Here is a 16,395-nt window from a genome sequence, read left to right on the forward strand (position 1 = left end):
GACCGAATATAGTGAATGCAGGGTCCAGGGAGACCAGATATAGTGAATGCAGGGTCTGGGGAGAGCGGATATAGTGAATGCAGGGTCCGGGGAGAGCGGATATAGTGAATGCGGGGTCCGGGGAGACCGGATATAGTGAATGCAGGGTCCGGGGAGACCGGATATAGTGAATGCGGGGTCCGGGGAGAGCGGATATAGTGAATGCGGGGTCCAGGGAGAGCGGATATAGTGAATGCGGGGTCCTGGGAGACCTGATATAGTGAATGTGGGGTCCGGGGAGAGCGGATATAGTGAATGCGGGGTCCGGGGAGACCAGATATAGTGAATGCAGGGTCCTGGGAGACCTGATATAGTGAATGTAGGGTCCGGGGAGAGCGGATATAGTGAATGCGGGGTCCGGGGAGAGCGGATATAGTGAATGCGGGGTCCGGGGAGACCGGATATAGTGAATGCAGGGTCCTGGGAGACCGGATACAGTGAATGCAGGGTCCGGGGAGACCGGATATAGTGAATGTAGGGTCCGGGGAGAGCGGATATAGTGAATGCGGGGTCCGGGGAGACCGGATATAGTGAATGCAGGGTCCGGGGAGACCGGATATAGTGAATGCGGGGTCCGGGGAGAGCGGATATAGTGAATGCGGGGTCCGGGGAGAGCGGATATAGTGAATGCGGGGTCCAGGGAGAGCGGATATAGTGAATGCGGCGTCCTGGGAGACCTGATATAGTGAATGTGGGGTCCGGGGAGAGCGGATATAGTGAATGCGGGGTCCGGGGAGACCAGATATAGTGAATGCAGGGTCCTGGGAGACCTGATATAGTGAATGTAGGGTCCGGGGAGAGCGGATATAGTGAATGCGGGGTCCGGGGAGAGCGGATATAGTGAATGCGGGGTCCGGGGAGACCGGATATAGTGAATGCAGGGTCCTGGGAGACCGGATACAGTGAATGCAGGGTCCGGGGAGACCGGATATAGTGAATGTAGGGTCCGGGGAGAGCGGATATAGTCAATGCGGGGTCCGGGGAGACCGGATATAGTGAATGCAGGGTCCGGGGAGACCGGATATAGTGAATGCGGGGTCCGGGGAGAGCGGATATAGTGAATGCGGGGTCCAGGGAGAGCGGATATAGTGAATGCGGGGTCCTGGGAGACCTGATATAGTGAATGTGGGGTCCGGGGAGAGCGGATATAGTGAATGCGGGGTCCGGGGAGACCAGATATAGTGAATGCAGGGTCCTGGGAGACCTGATATAGTGAATGTAGGGTCCGGGGAGAGCGGATATAGTGAATGCGGGGTCCGGGGAGAGCGGATATAGTGAATGCGGGGTCCGGGGAGAGCGGATATAGTGAAAACGGGGTCCGGGGAGAGCGGATATAGTGAATGCAGGGTCTGGGGAGAGTGGATATAGTGAATGCAGGGTCCGGGGAGACTGGATATAGTGAATGCAGGGTCCGGGGAGACCGGATATAGTGAATGCAGGGTCCGGGGAAAGCGGATATAGTGAATGCATGGTCCTGGGAGACCAGACATAGTGAATGCAGGGTCCAGAGAGACTGGATATAGTGAATGCAGGGACAGGGGAGACCGAATATAGTGAATGCAGGGTCCAGGGAGACCAGATATAGTGAATGCAGGGTCCGCGGAGACCGGATATAGTGAATGCAGGGTCAGGGGAGACCAGATATAGTGAATGCAGGGTCCAGGGTGGCCAGATATAGTGAATGCAGGTCCGGGGAGACCAGATATAGTGAATGCAGGGTCTTGGGAGACCAGATATAGTGAATGCAGGATCAGGGGAGACCGGATATAGTGAATGCAGGGTCCTGGGAGACCAGATATAGTGAATGCAGGATCAGGGGAGACCGGATATAGTGAATGCAGGGTCCTGGGAGACCAGATATAGTGAATGCAGGATCAGGGGAGACCGGATATAGTGAATGCAGGATCAGGGGAGACCGGATATAGTGAATGCAGGATCAGGGGAGACCGGATATAGTGAATGCGGGGTCCTGGGTTTAGTATCACTTTAAGGTTAGAAAAAAAACCTGGAAACTGATTCCTTTCTATACAGAGCTGCACCAGATTTTGCACTCTCCAGTTCTGGTAATCAACCCCTTTGTGTTCTTACACTTCAAAAGACTGGAAAAACATCCTGTGTACTGCGATTATCTGAAGTACAATTGTACTGAATTTAACTTCTGTGTCTTATAAAGAGTTAAACTGACTGTGAATGTTGCCAGGTCAGCAGGAGGCTGTGTCTAAGGGTATACACTCACTGGCCACTTTATTAAGTCCACCTTGCTAGTGCAAAGAAATCTCCCCCCACACCATGACACCACCACCAGCCTGAACTGTTGATACAAGGCAGGATGGATCCATGTTTTCATGTTGTTTATACCAAATTCTGACCCCACCATCTGAATGTCGCAGCAACCAGTCTGCCCATTCTCCTCTGACATCCACAAGGCATTTTCCTCCACACAACTGCCGCTCACTGGATATTTTCTCTTTTTCGGACCATTCTCTGTAAACCCTAGAGATGGTTGTGTGTGAAAATCCCAGTAGATCAGCAGTTTTTGAAATATTAAGACCAGCCCGTCTGGCACCAACCCTGCCACATTCAAAGTTACTTAAATCCCCTTTCTTCCTCATTCTGATGCTCAGTTTGAACTTCAGCATGTCGTCTTCACCACGTCTAGATGCCTAAATGCATTGAGTTGCTGCCATGTGATTGGCTGATTAGCAATTTGTGTTACCAAGCAATTATATAGGTGAACCTAATAAAGTGGCCGGTGAGTGTATGTCAATGCATGAATTGGCATTTGAAACAGAACAGGAAGTGTCTCCTGTCCAGATCAGGAGAGCAGCCTAGGGGGACATCGCTGCTCATCCATAGGTACATTGCAGTGAGCAGGGGTGGACTGACAACTCATGGGGCCCCCAGGCAATAGGGATTCATGGGGCCCCCGTGTCCTTGCCCAAACTCAAAAAAGCCTATGAAAAAGGTACCAGGGGCATCTCATGGGGCCCCCTACTGACCCCGACCTCGAGTTTCCAAATGGTCAGTCCGCCCCTGGCAGTGAGTGTCGTCAACCTAGAACAAGAGTGTAACTGGCAGGATCAAGTAGGTATAAATAGAGGAAAAAGGTTAAAAGAAAAGTATTGCATCCATCACATCTAAAGTCTGGTAAGCTGCATTATATTACATTTTTCGTTTTGGGTTTAATATAGTTTAATATAATTTGGTGGGATTGATTTTTTGCTGACATTTGTTCAGTTGATTAATGTAAAGAGGGAATTTGAAGTCTAACTCCAGCTATCATTTTTATTTTTTTAGTTATTGATAGAATGGGGAAGAGTTAAAATCTCCTGTCAGGTTCTTCTATGACCCCATTTGGGGGCTTTTCTTTCTGTTCCTCTGGAAACTGTACGAGAAATGGACGGAGCTGTCACCCGGACAGGGATAGAAAGACAACAATAAATACATTGTCCAAACTCCTAACGCTTCCTCACTCTTCCAAATATGTGCCTGTCATCAATACCATGTCTATATGTTTGATGTTTTTGCATACTGTGTCCAAGATCCAACACAGGGCCAAGACATAATGAGCGGAGAACAAACCCTAATTGCTTATTATTCATATTTGCAATACACTCTGAAAGAATGACCTAAAAAGAGGTCCCCAAGCATCTCATGCAACATCATCTTCAAAATATAGAACATTTCCAGGAGTTGTGCCATTTCCAATATTTAATACACAGCTCCAATATTAAACCTTTAGAAGTTGTTGCCTTTAACATTGTGTTACATTTTTTGTGCAAATTGTGCTATGTATACCGTTTTGTGAGGACCTATTAGTTATAAACAAATATTGTCCGCAAAATATGGAAAAAATGGAAAAGTCAGGAAGTCTATTGATAAAAATAACCCAGTCTGTGTCCAGCAACGTTATCTACATCTCACAGTCTACTTTTTGTAGGCTAAAAAGTGCCCGGCGTCCATTGCCATCTAGATCTTAGGCCTCCATCCTTTGATGAACTGCATAATCTTTTTAACTTGAAGTTTAGTCAACTTGAAATCATCCGAAAGGATCTCCTCCGTCAACTGAACGAAGATGCTTCCGTCAATACGCTCCCTCACAAAGAACGTCACTACGTCTTCAGACAGTCCGATGAACCTGAGGCACCTTGAGACTTCCTCCACTGACAGAGCTGATAGATCAGGCGGTGGGTGCCATGCTGTAGGGTCTCCAGGTGCTCTGGGAACACCAGGTGTGTGAGAGGAAGATACATCTATGTTACTCCTGGATGAGATTGGTGGCACCTCAATGACACCTTGAGTAAGATAAACTCTAGTGATCCCTCCCTCTGCACCTCTTACAATGGTAGGTGACAGAGGGGCTGTGCTCCTAATTACAATATTTTCGGTCTCAAATCCTTTTGCTGGTCGGGGTGGTGGAGCAGGAGAAGTCCCTGATCCTCCACTTTTAAATACAGGTTCAGGAATGAATCGTAGCTCTGACCCAATGGAAGAGCAGTCCGGGGATGTGCTTTGACTATTACTGACATCGAAGGGATCCAGGGCATCTGAGACAGAAGATGAAGAGGATTTAGCGTGTTCTAGAGGATCTAACCACTCTCCAGAGGAAGAAGGAGTAGAGGCAAAGGCTGGGTTGGCAAAAGGGTTCAAGGCTCCAAAAGGGGCAAAGCGTTTTTGGGTTTGTGGGGGTTTCAACCTGGGGCAGCTGTAGTAAGTCTTAATGGTAGTGTCCGTGCTGAGTAGAGGGGTAGAGCGACCGCTGGCCACACTCGGACCAGTGTCCGCATAGGCCCAAGAATCGGACCAAGATGTCTGCGTGGGCTGGGCAGTGGAGGCCATGCTGTTGGACATCTGCCGGTTAGATGCATCTCCTGCCTTGCAGTCTCCCCAGGTACAAGGGTAGCAGTATAAGGAATAGGAATCTGGGGAGGGTGAACAACTGCCACTACGATTTCCTGATCTGTGAAGATAAAATAATATACATCAGTTTAACAATGAAGTGAATATAAAGATGCAATTTACAATAAACATGTTTGTGGACACCTGACCATCACACCTAAATGAGATTGTTGGACATCCCATTCCAAAACCATAGATGTGGCCTACAAACAGATCCAATCCCCAGATTTTGTATACAAATTACTGCCTAAATCCTGCCAATGCTATGTGTAGCGCTACTCCCGTAGAAGATGCAGGAATACTGTCCAGGTCCTCCCCAGTTGCTTTGCCCTGCAGCCAGACACATAGGCTCATTCCCATGTTTCTCCAATAACCAGTCTAGGGGTGTTGTTTTTGTTGTTTTTTTTATTGGAGAACTTGGATAGGGATGAGGGAGATGAGTGAAATACTCCAAAATAGGAACTATATACACTCGAGGACTTCCCTAGAGCCCCAGAGCCACGTAGGTGACCCATTTGAGGCCTCACGGCAGTAGCTGCCTGGGAGAGCAACGTGCCCTCTCCCAGGCTGCAAAGACACAGAGCCCCGCGTGCCCACTGAATATATACAGTCACCCAACATGTTTTCAAAGCCCCCCTCTCTGAGATAGGCTGAGGCTGTATCAATATTCATGGTGTCATCTGCATAACTCCACACCTAACATCCAGAAACTTCTAAAGTTTCCTGGATACAGAGAAATCATCAGATTTTTTGTGTTGCCTAAGGCAGCACAAAACCTAAACATACCACTGCCCGGTTCTTTACTTTGAGAAAATGAAGTCTAGAATCCAGGACATTTTTATTAATGAAAAATTGACGGCGGTATTGGAGGACAAGCATGATAGGTTTATATCTGTTTGGCAGCCCTGGCTCATCTATCAGCCGATAACCAGATTCACTGCTCAGCTGGCCCACCTTTAGAGGGCATTTTTAACATCTTCCCTTGGATCCCACTGTCACAACTGGCTTGTGTCCAAATTCCCCCACGGCGAGACCTTTCTACTCCTTTCTTCTATATCTCTTTTTCACTCTTTTAACTCCTCCAGCCAACCTGCCACCCTTTTTTTTTTTTACAATTTTTCTTATCTTTTTTTTAGTGTCTCCTGCTCTTGAGAGGACCTGTTTTTTACATTGAAGGCCCTTTATATTTGGCATGACCAGACCTGATTTTCAGGGTCCTACACCTGGCCAGCATTCCTAGAATGCTTCCTTTTTATTTGTATATATCATACTGTCAGGAATGGACTTGCCAATGGTGGTGGGACTCACCTACCTTGTGGGCTGCAGTACCAGGGCTGGCCAGCGGGTGCTCTCAGCAACTAGAAGCTCACTCCTGCAGTCAGCCATCACCTGAGGCTGATTGCAGGAGGTGTATTTAAGGGATGGCCAGACCTGCAGTCAGGGCCTTGGTGTATGTTTCCCATGAGCCCCTGTACCTGCATCCTGTCTGCTTCCTGCCTGATTCCTGATTCTGCTTGATCCTGACCCTGAATGAACTCCGCCTGTCCTGACCTCAGCTATTCCTGACCACTCTCCAGCCTGCTCCTTTAGTACCTTGTCTGCCTGATTGTTCCTGACCCGGCCCGTCTGACTACGCTCTGCCTACTCCTTTGTGTCTTGTCTGCCCGATGATTCCTGACCCGGCCCGCCTGACCACTCCACCTCACCAGCACTGACTGCTCTCATCTGTGTACATTCCGTTATCAGTTGGAGGTTTTGTTTTGTTATATTGAGCGTTATATTTGTGTATAACCCTTAATAAATTATATTGTTACACCATACTTGAGCCTGCGGTTCCCTGTGTCAGTTCACGCATCTCTGGTCTTACCGGGAGCCCGGACATTACACCAAGGCCCTGACTGCAGGTCTGGCCATCCCTTAAATACACCTCCTGCAATCAGCCTCAGGTGATGGCTGACTGCAGGAGTGAGCTTCTGGTTGCTGAGCGCACCACTGGCCAGCCCTGGTACTGCAGCCCACAAGGCAGGTGAGTCCCACCACCATTGGCAAGTCCATTCCTGACACATACTCACTTAAGGGACCACTTCTCGGGACTGGGTCGTACACTTGTCAAGGCAACAAATATACTGAGGCTTAGGCTTCATAGAATTACGAGTGAACTTTATTATATTGCACCAAACCATAGTAGCTATTTGGATGCATTGCTGTTACTATGGGGATCCCTACATGGGTCCAAGTCTTTATCTCACTTTATAGATGTTATTTCTATTGGTTCCTACGCAGCCTAAAACATTTGTGTTTTATTAATGTATCAATAAAATAATTTTAATACCAAAAAAAAGGAACAAACAGCAAAGACACAGACACAACATATTTATGGGTTCCTGGTTCATCCACTGTGGGTTCTCCCGTCCCATCAGGGAGCCCGGAACCAATGTGACTGTTCGGGTCTCATTCCCTGTGAAGCATGGAAGGATCGAAAGTTCCCGCCCCTCTTCTCTGACATCAGAAACTGAAAGTGATAAGGATTTCGTCACTTCTAGTTTCTGAATATTCATTTACAAGCCATTACCAGCTTGTACAGCATTTGATAAAAGCGATCTCAGATGCTTTGGAGGCCAGAGGAGAGATCTGGGGCAGATTTATCCATAAAAAGAACCTGTCAGAGCCCATGATATCAGAAGGGATGTTGTTCAACCCTTGTGATAACAAAGTTGATCCAAAAAAATGTAAATGTATATAAAATAAATATTAACTACTTGTCGCCCAGCCACAGCCAAGGGCAGCATATACATATATGTGATCTAGCCTGTTCTGGATTAGGAGCGCACAGTGAGCCCATCCTGTGACCACTGTGCATGAATGGTCATAGTGATCTTATTAGAATACAATGTTCATGTATTTTGTGCAACAACTATATCATTATTCAGTAGAGATATGTTCTTCAACCAGTAGATGGCAGTGTTTATGTTTTTAGCTGCATCCATGGTATACTGTGTGTCTTTTATCTAAATAAAGTTTCCTGTTTCCTTGTTGCAGTGAAGAAGAAAAGCACATGAGGACTGGGCATTGTCTGTTCTGTAGAGCTGCATACAGAATTTTGAACAGGTCACATGATAACAATGTAAACAGCTTGTCATGAATGGCTTTCCATTCATGAACAGCTTGCTTACTGTTGTGATCTGTGATGGGCCCACAGCAATCACATGGTACCTGGCTACCTGTACCATGTGATTCGCTGTAGCCAATCACAGATCACAACAGTAAGCAAACTGTTCATGAATGGAAAACCCATTAATGACAGCTACAACTGTTGCTTATACAGTGATCATCAATGTATAAGCAATAACAGTGTAAAAAAATCCCTGATCACCCCCCCCCTAAGTAGTCACCATGGTGACATTGAACTACTCTGACAGCATGTAAAAAAAAAGGAAAAAAAAAGTTAAAAATATAAAGGTTAAAAAATGTAATCCTGCACCCCCTGGGCCGGAAAAGCACAGAGGGCAGTCAAAGTGGAGAACCCAACTAGCTCCTCATCTGGGGCTGCTATACTACTGTGGCATTTTCTGGGTCCCCTTGCTCAGGGATTCCCTCAGGCAACTGGATGAAGAGGAGGATTCATCTGGGGTCTGAGTAGGTACACCAGAAGGGCTGGAGAGTTCTTCAAGGAGAGGCTATTTGTCTATGGACTTGTACATAGTTGCTAAGGAGATTTTTCCTCATGTTCACAGTTCCTTGGGTATCCCATTCATCCCTCAACCCCATCCAAGTAAAATTACAAAAAAATAAGATCAGTGACTGTTTACTGTCTCCAGTGGTGTGCAAGTGTTAAAGAAAATGCGGGTTGCTTGGTTATGCAGTACTATATTGGGACCCAAAACTCAGCGACTCCTAAGGGGGTAGTGCTAAAGTTTAAAAATGTATTGAAATTTATTGAAAATACGCATTTTGCCTGTTTCCAGACTTTAGGGACACCCTGTATAATGATTGGGGGTTCTAAGTAATTTTATAGCAAAAAAATGTAGTTTTTCTTTTACATGAATGAGAAATCAGATTGGCTTTGGGGTCAAGTGGTTAAAGGCACATAAATGACTACAGGGCTCTATTATCTCCTAGATTGTAAGCTCCAAGGATCAGGCCCTCTTAACCCTCTTGTATTGAACTGTATGGTCTCCTGTTATATTGTAAAGTGCTGAGCTAACTGTTGGTGCTATATAAATCCTGTATAATAATAATAATAATTAGATACTGTTATGCACACTAAGGAACCGGAGATACCAAGATTTGGTGTAAGACAATTGTCAGGCTTGGGAGGACCTCTCAGTATCATGAGTCGTGTTCAAACAAAATAATCAAAATGATGACACAATATTGTTTTTCCATAAATAAACCTGCATAGTAACAACCAGTGCTTTTTTTTCAGCAGGAACGCGGGGGAACGCAGTTCCAGCACCTCCAGCACTGAATGTATGTAACGTCAAGGGGTGTTGGGTGTACTGTAAGGTCTATTGATGCTGGCTGCTGAGGCTTCTATTGTCACTAGAGGGGATCTATTTTTGTCTATTGCTGCTGGTGGGGAATCTATTGTTGCTAGGGGTCTAATGTCGCTGGAAGGGATCTACTGTTGGAGAGAGGGGTCTATTGTTGCTGGCTGCTGGACAGTCTTTTGGTGCTGGCTACTGGGAGATCTGTTGCTGCTACTAGGGGTCTATTGTTGGGGTGGTATTTTGTTGCAGGGGCCCATTGTTTCTGGGAGGGGGGGGGGTCTATTACTACTGGCTGCAGGGGATCTACTTTACTGCTTTTATCATTAACAAATTCCACAAAAATTACTTAGTACCACAAAATGACCCTTGGTTCTGTATTCTCTAAAAGGAGTGGTACTGGGAGGTGGGTAGGGGGTGGAACTAAGGTACGGTGCTCAGAAGTGGGTAGGGGGTGGAACCAAGGTACGGTGCTCAGAGGTGGGTAGGGGTGGAACCAAGGTACGGTGCTTAGAGGTGGGTAGGGGGTGGAACCAAGGTACGGTGCTCAGAGGTGGGTAGGGGGTGGTACCAAGGTACGGTGCTCAGAGTGGGGTAGGGGGTCGAACCAAGGTATGATGCTCAGAGGTGGGTAGGAGGTGGAACCAAGGTACGGTGCTCAGAGGTGGGTAGGGGGTGGAACCAAGGTACGGTGCTCAGAGGTGGGTAGGGGGCAGAGACAGGAAGTGACTCAGACGGGGAGTTCCTGCACTTTTTCTCTGAGAAAAAAAGCTCTTGTAACAATAATGTTAAACATACATTATAGTTTTAGCCTAACCTCAGTCATGGTTGGTCCTCTTAAGCTATGACAGCATGTGGTTTGATTTGGCAGGCCAGTAGTTACTTACATGTCATGCAGCCCAGATGAGTAGTAGGAAAGGCTGGGTGACTGCGCTTGAGATAGTTGGGCTTTCGGAAGCCGTGGTGGGACAGGAGGGCTGGATGATGAGGAGAAGAGGCGGCCATCCCGTGGGGGCACTGGTGGGGCATTCAGAAGACGACATTCCTGCCTTACCTACAAGACAAAAATAAAAGCATAGAATACAAAACAGGAATAAAAGTATGGCGTAGGATATAGTGAAATCCCAGTGTCCCATTGGTGTGATTTTTGTTCACTTCCTGCCATGCCGACACAAAAGGATGCTTACAAAGTAAGAAGGTATATCTTCTTGGACAGGTGTTATCAGAACAAGAGTCCCCATTGGAAGATTTACCATTCTGCTTCTAGTAACAACTCTAATGACTGCCCTGGGTCTTCTTTGCAGTGATTGTTGCTTTTTGGTGGGCCTATTGATCAAAAGCATATCAATCACTCAGTATTTTTAACTGTAGCACCCTCTGTAAGGTGCTGGTAGGTTTAGGCAAATTCCATTTTGGCTCCTCTGTAGCCAGAGGAGCAAGTTGATTACTTCTGTCTGTTCTGGGTTTCACATGTTATAGGTTTGATTGCTCCTCCTTGCATTCCAGAACACTATGGGCTGTTCTAGAACATTGGCATGCAGTAACCAAATGGGCAGCTTGAATATTTATGCTGATTTAGCCAATCCCTGGTTGGATGGGTGACCAGCAGGGGGCTGAGGTGTACATAAATAGCCTGGGGCCTAGAACAGCAGGATGCTTTGCCTGGTGGAGAGAAACCTAGCCTGGAGGGGCTGTTTGCCCTCCTGAGCCATCCAGTGGAAGCCTGCAAGTGGTTTAATGCTGTCCCAGCTCAGGGACAGCTGGGGAGCCAGTTCCTAAAGTGAGAAGAACAGTCAGAGGTAACGTCTGCTGAGGATCTGGCCAGGAGGCCCACGGTACATGGTCTGACTGATACTGGAAGGAGGAATCCATATATACAGGTACACAGTGAGTAAAGGCCTGAGAGAGATGAGACTGTTGCTGCTTGACCTCTTTTTAGTAAGAGACTGTTCCAGATTTTGCTGGATAAGGGCTATTTCCAGGGTTGGGAATCTCCCTGAAGGTGTATGTCCACATCCTCTTTTTTTTAGAGGCCTACTTTGAAGAATTTAGTTCTACAAGAGAATGCCTTCAGTTCAAGTTACACTAGTTCTAGAGTATCCCAAGCCTCACCCCATTCCCCATCCCAGTTCTTCAGCCAATAAACCCCACAAAACAATGGAACCACTCTGGATTCTGTGCTACATAACTAAATTCAGTTACTTTCCTTTTTTACTTATAGTTACACTATAGGGTTTCTCTCCTTTTCTGTGATGTTTTGTATCAGTGTGCTGCTGCTACAACACTTGCACAAAACATTCAAGCTTTTTGGAAAGCAAAATATCTTTGGTGGCTTTGAAATTATTCTCTGTAGGCATGTTCTCTAACACACGTGAATTGCTACAAAACAAATTGGTGAGCAAATGTATGTAAAATGTATAACAAATTTCCATCAAGCAGTCAAACATTCCAGTACAAAACTGGGAAGAAACAAGAATTCTGTACTTACTGCTTCAGATTTTGGGGGCACTGGCGGAGGTGCTTCTGTCTTTACTTCATCGATAGTTAAGGCTGGTGGAGGTGGTGAACATGACTTGCCCTCAAGTGGAGATGGGGAGGTTGCAAAGGAGATAAGATCATGCTGGGTCTTGTTGCCGCTCTCTAGCCCAACAGGCTTGCTGCTGGGCTCAGAGTAATTTTCCACATTCTGGTTTGTCCAAAGTTCTTCATAGGGTATCTCCAACTGTTCCTGAGTCCTAAAATCATGTTCCACCCAATCTGGTGTCATGTACTCCCGATCTAAGTCTGAGTTGTCAGATGATGATCCCAGTCCCTGGTGCTGGGCCTCTCGACAATCCTGGGGACTGGTGTCATTAGAGATTGTCCCGCTGTAAACACACAAGGATAAGCGTTGTAGGCCCTGACTCAGCTCCTCACGGGTGTAGTTTATTGAGCCAGCCGAGAAACCCTGCAAGCAAACCCGTATCTTACGTGGGCTGGCACATTCCTCGGCAAAATCAGTCTTTGTCTCCCGAACAGCCTTGGAATACTCATCTGGGTTGAACTTCTGTTCCTGGCAGTAAAGGGCGCAGTCTTTTACCAACTTGTCAAAATAGGGATCTCCACAAAGAAGACCCTCAGGGAGTGAAAAACGGGGCATGTCTGTGAGCAGCAAGAAATGGAAGGGGTTGACCTCCTCCTTACGTAGAAGACAACAAAGAACAACAGTTTTGGAGATAATGCTGACCAGCTTGTACCGATGACCTTCACGGATAATGTGATGGTCATAGGGGTTGCGAGGAGGGCGAGTAGGCACTATGACATTAACAGGCAGCCGAACCTTCTCAATAATACTCCGGATGGTGTGCTCGCCCTCCTGCATCTGTAGCTCCAACGGGCTCCTGGTACTGAAGCTTCCCTTGCACTGGAATGGAAGGCTTAGGCTCTCATTTGTTCGATGGTTCATGCATATCAAGCAGGGCATTTTACCTTTCACCTGTTTGCCCAGTGTGCCAGTCTTGCCCAGTTTCTTCAAGATGGTGTTGAAACGGGACTTTTCCTTTACCGTCTTAGCGCACAGGATCTCTGCTTGACCCATGAGAGTTAACTCATCTCCCGTGTGTAGCGTGAAGTTATATACTTCGCTGTCCTCGCTGAACTCCCCTGACACCACCTAGGAAAGAAAAACAGATAAGAACCTCTAAAAATATATTCAATTCTGTTCAAAACTCAAATTTGTTTTTCCGCAACCTCTAGGAGGTTAGGTTATGGGTTAGGTGAAAGCCAAACTCTTATGAAAAAATACCACCCTTTTAACCAGTCATAGTTTAGAAAATGATCTAGAGATCCATTTACAAATATTTTCACACAAGATTCAGGCCCCTTTCAGATGGGACGGACCTGTCAGCGGATGCACCTGTTCAGCGGGGAATCTCTCCGCTGATCCCCGCTGAGCTGGCAGATGACAGGTCTGTGTCCGCTCCGCTGCTACAGAGCAGACACAGACACCGCTGACTTCTTCGGATGGAAACAGTCCGTTTGTTCTATTCCACCCGATCCGATCTGCCGGACAGATGGGGAATGGATTCCCATCTGTCCGTTTTTGGCCCCTTTCACACGGATGTTCCCGTTTTTCAGGCGGACACGATTGGAACCTCTATTCTCCTCTATGGAGCAGACATGTGTTTGTTTACACCCACCGATATCCAATCCAATCTGATCTGCAAAGAAAGAAACAGATGGGGATCCATCTGTCAGATCGGATGGCAGTTGGATGGAAATGGACAGGTGGTCCATTTCCATCTGACTGCCCATAGAGGACAGCAGGCTGTGTCTGTGTCCACTCTGCAGCAGCGGAGCATACATGGATCTGTGATCCGCTTGCTAAGCGGGGATCAGCAGAGAGATTAAGAAGATCCGCTGATGGGTCTGCCCCATGTGAAAGGAGCCTTTGGCGTACAGCATCGGATCAGATGCTGGTGGGTGTCAGCTGACACTTGTCCATTGACACCCACTGGTTCATAGAGGTCTATGGATGATCCGATCGGGTTTACCTAAAAAACTGACAGGCAGACCCGATCGTACCGTCAGTGTGAAAGGGGCCTGACAAAGATTGTTCCCAGTATTCACACATTTTTCCAATTTAATCCAATTAGGAAAATGAGTGAATCACTTTAACTCTAAACTGATAACCTGTAAAAGCTTTAAAGCGTTACCTTTGCGCAATTTTAGGGACCGTAGTTTTTTTGCCATTTCACAGCCTTACGCAGTTTTAAATCTTGAAATTTTTAGTATCTCTTTATCCGACACAACATCAGCTTTTATATTTTACGAGATAAATGGGGTCTTTATATTGTGTTTGTGAATGCTAAAATTCATTTAGATGTAATTTTTACAGAGAATGTGCATTTTTTTTACATTATTTTTTTGAATAAAAAAATTACATCTTTAATGAATAAAAAAAAGCAAAATATACAACCCAATTCTTTTGTAAAATATGAAAGATGATTTTACGCCAAGTAGCCTCGTCTACCACATGTATGCTGCCACGTTGGCGCTAGGAAAACGGAAATTTGTATCAAATATTTACCATAATTTTCATTTCCTGGCGCCAATATGGCAGCATGCTTGTGTGGTAGTAGCCCCGTCTACCACTTGTATGCTGCCATGTTGGCGAAAAACGGAAAATTGTATCAAATACTTACCATAATTTTCCTTTCCTGGGGCCAATCCATGGCAACATACTTGTGTGGTAGTATCCCCATCTACCACATGTATGCTGCATGGTTGTCGAAAAATGGAAAATTGTATCATATACTTACCATAATTTTCCTTTCCTAGCGCCAATCCATGGCAGCATACTTGTGTGGTAGTATCCCCGCCTACCTCATGCATGCTGCCATGTTGGCGCCAGGAAAACTGAAACTTGTATCAAATACTTACCATCATTTTCCTTTCCTGGCACCAATCCATGGTAGCATACTTGTGTGGTAGTATCCCCATCTACCACATGTATGTTGCCATGTTGGCGCTAGGAAGATGGAAACTTGTATCAAATACTTAACATAATTTTCCTTTCCTGGGGCCAATCCATGGCAGCATACTTGTGTGGTAGTAGCCCTGTCTACTACATGTATGCTGCCGTGTTTGTGCCAGGAAAACAGAAACTTGTATCAAATACCATCATTTTCCTTTCCTGGGGCCAATCCATGGCAGCATACTTGTGTGGTAATAGCCCCGTCTACCACATGTATGCTGCCATGTTGGCAAAAAACAGAAAATTGTATCAAATACTTACTGTAATTTTCCTTTCCTGGGGCCAATGCATGGCAGCATACTTGTGTGGTAGTAGCCCCGTCTACCACATGTATGCTGCCATGTTGGCGAAAAATGGAAAATTGTATCAAATACTTACAATAATTTTTCTTTCCTGGGGCCAATGCATGGCAGCATACTTGTGTGGTAGTAGCCCCATCTACCACATGTATGCTGCCATGTTGGCAAAAAACAGAAAATTGTATCAAATACTTACTGTAATTTTCCTTTCCTGGGGCCAATGCATGGCAGCATACTTGTGTGGTAGTAGCCCCGTCTACCACATGTATGCTGCCATGTTGGCGAAAAATGGAAAATTGTATCAAATACTTACAATAATTTTTCTTTCCTGGGGCCAATGCATGGCAGCATACTTGTGTGGTAGTAGCCCCATCTACCACATGTATGCTGCCATGTTTCGCAAAAACAGAAAATTGTATCAAATACTTACTGTAATTTTTTTTTGCTGGGGCCAATCCATGGCAGCATACTTGTGTGGTAGTATTCCCATCTACCACATGTGTGCTGCCTTGTTGGTGCCAGGAAACTTACATTTGGTAGGTGGGGTTCAAGACAAAAGGTACATTTTCAGAGTAATGCTTAGGCACTATTAATATTTATACTCTTCCCTATAATATAGAACATCTTCAAGTTTTGATTTCAGGGTCACTTGGCAGAGGCACTTCTTCTCTGTCTCATTTGTAAATCTGTCTCATATTGAAGAAATATACACTATACACTGTGACAATGAGAGGTTATGCCACCATGGTCATGGAATAAGGAATGACAGAGGCTCTGGTGTGCTTATTGTAAGTGGAGAAACCTGTGTTTTCAGCTTTTTTCTGGGTTTTGTAATCTCAAATTGGGGCCTGGAGCTTGAAGGCTTCAAAGTGTCTTGGGTGGGATGAAGCCTTCAGCCCTCTGTCCAGGTCTTGCTGGAGACCTGCAAGTCTTGTGATTGCACAGGTGTCCATATTTCTTATAAGTGAAGCCTGACCATTTCTAAATGCTCCCATTTGGAGACAGAGCCCTGACAGGAGAGAGCTGTTTGTTCCAGCCAGGTGGGACATGTGGTCCTGCCAAGAGAGAACACTCCATTTTGGAGAGATTCCCTACCTGCTGGACTGGGAGAGTTGGGACAGCAGAGCAAGTCTGTGGGACTCAGGAAGCTTTGGCA

General features: G+C 46.1%; 1 protein-coding gene across 1 annotated transcript in view; it reads right to left on the bottom strand.

Moving 5' to 3' along the window:
- Window positions 1–3,732: 3,732 nt before the first annotated feature.
- The window catches only part of GAREM2 (GRB2 associated regulator of MAPK1 subtype 2), a 187,898-nt gene continuing 175,235 nt past the window's right edge, over window positions 3,733–16,395 (bottom strand). Inside the window, exons 4-6 of the mRNA XM_089655657.1 lie at window positions 11,914–13,077; window positions 10,313–10,479; window positions 3,733–4,999 (exon numbers count right to left, since the gene is read on the bottom strand). Coding sequence (XP_089511783.1) covers window positions 4,009–4,999; window positions 10,313–10,479; window positions 11,914–13,077 — 2,322 coding nt within the window. The 3' untranslated portion in view covers window positions 3,733–4,008. The remainder of the gene's footprint in view (window positions 5,000–10,312; window positions 10,480–11,913; window positions 13,078–16,395) is intronic.

Source organism: Staurois parvus, unplaced genomic scaffold (genome assembly GCF_062004578.1).
Source record: "Staurois parvus isolate SC_StPar_1 unplaced genomic scaffold, SC_StPar_1.0 ptg000860l, whole genome shotgun sequence".
Lineage (NCBI taxonomy): Eukaryota > Metazoa > Chordata > Amphibia > Anura > Ranidae > Staurois > Staurois parvus.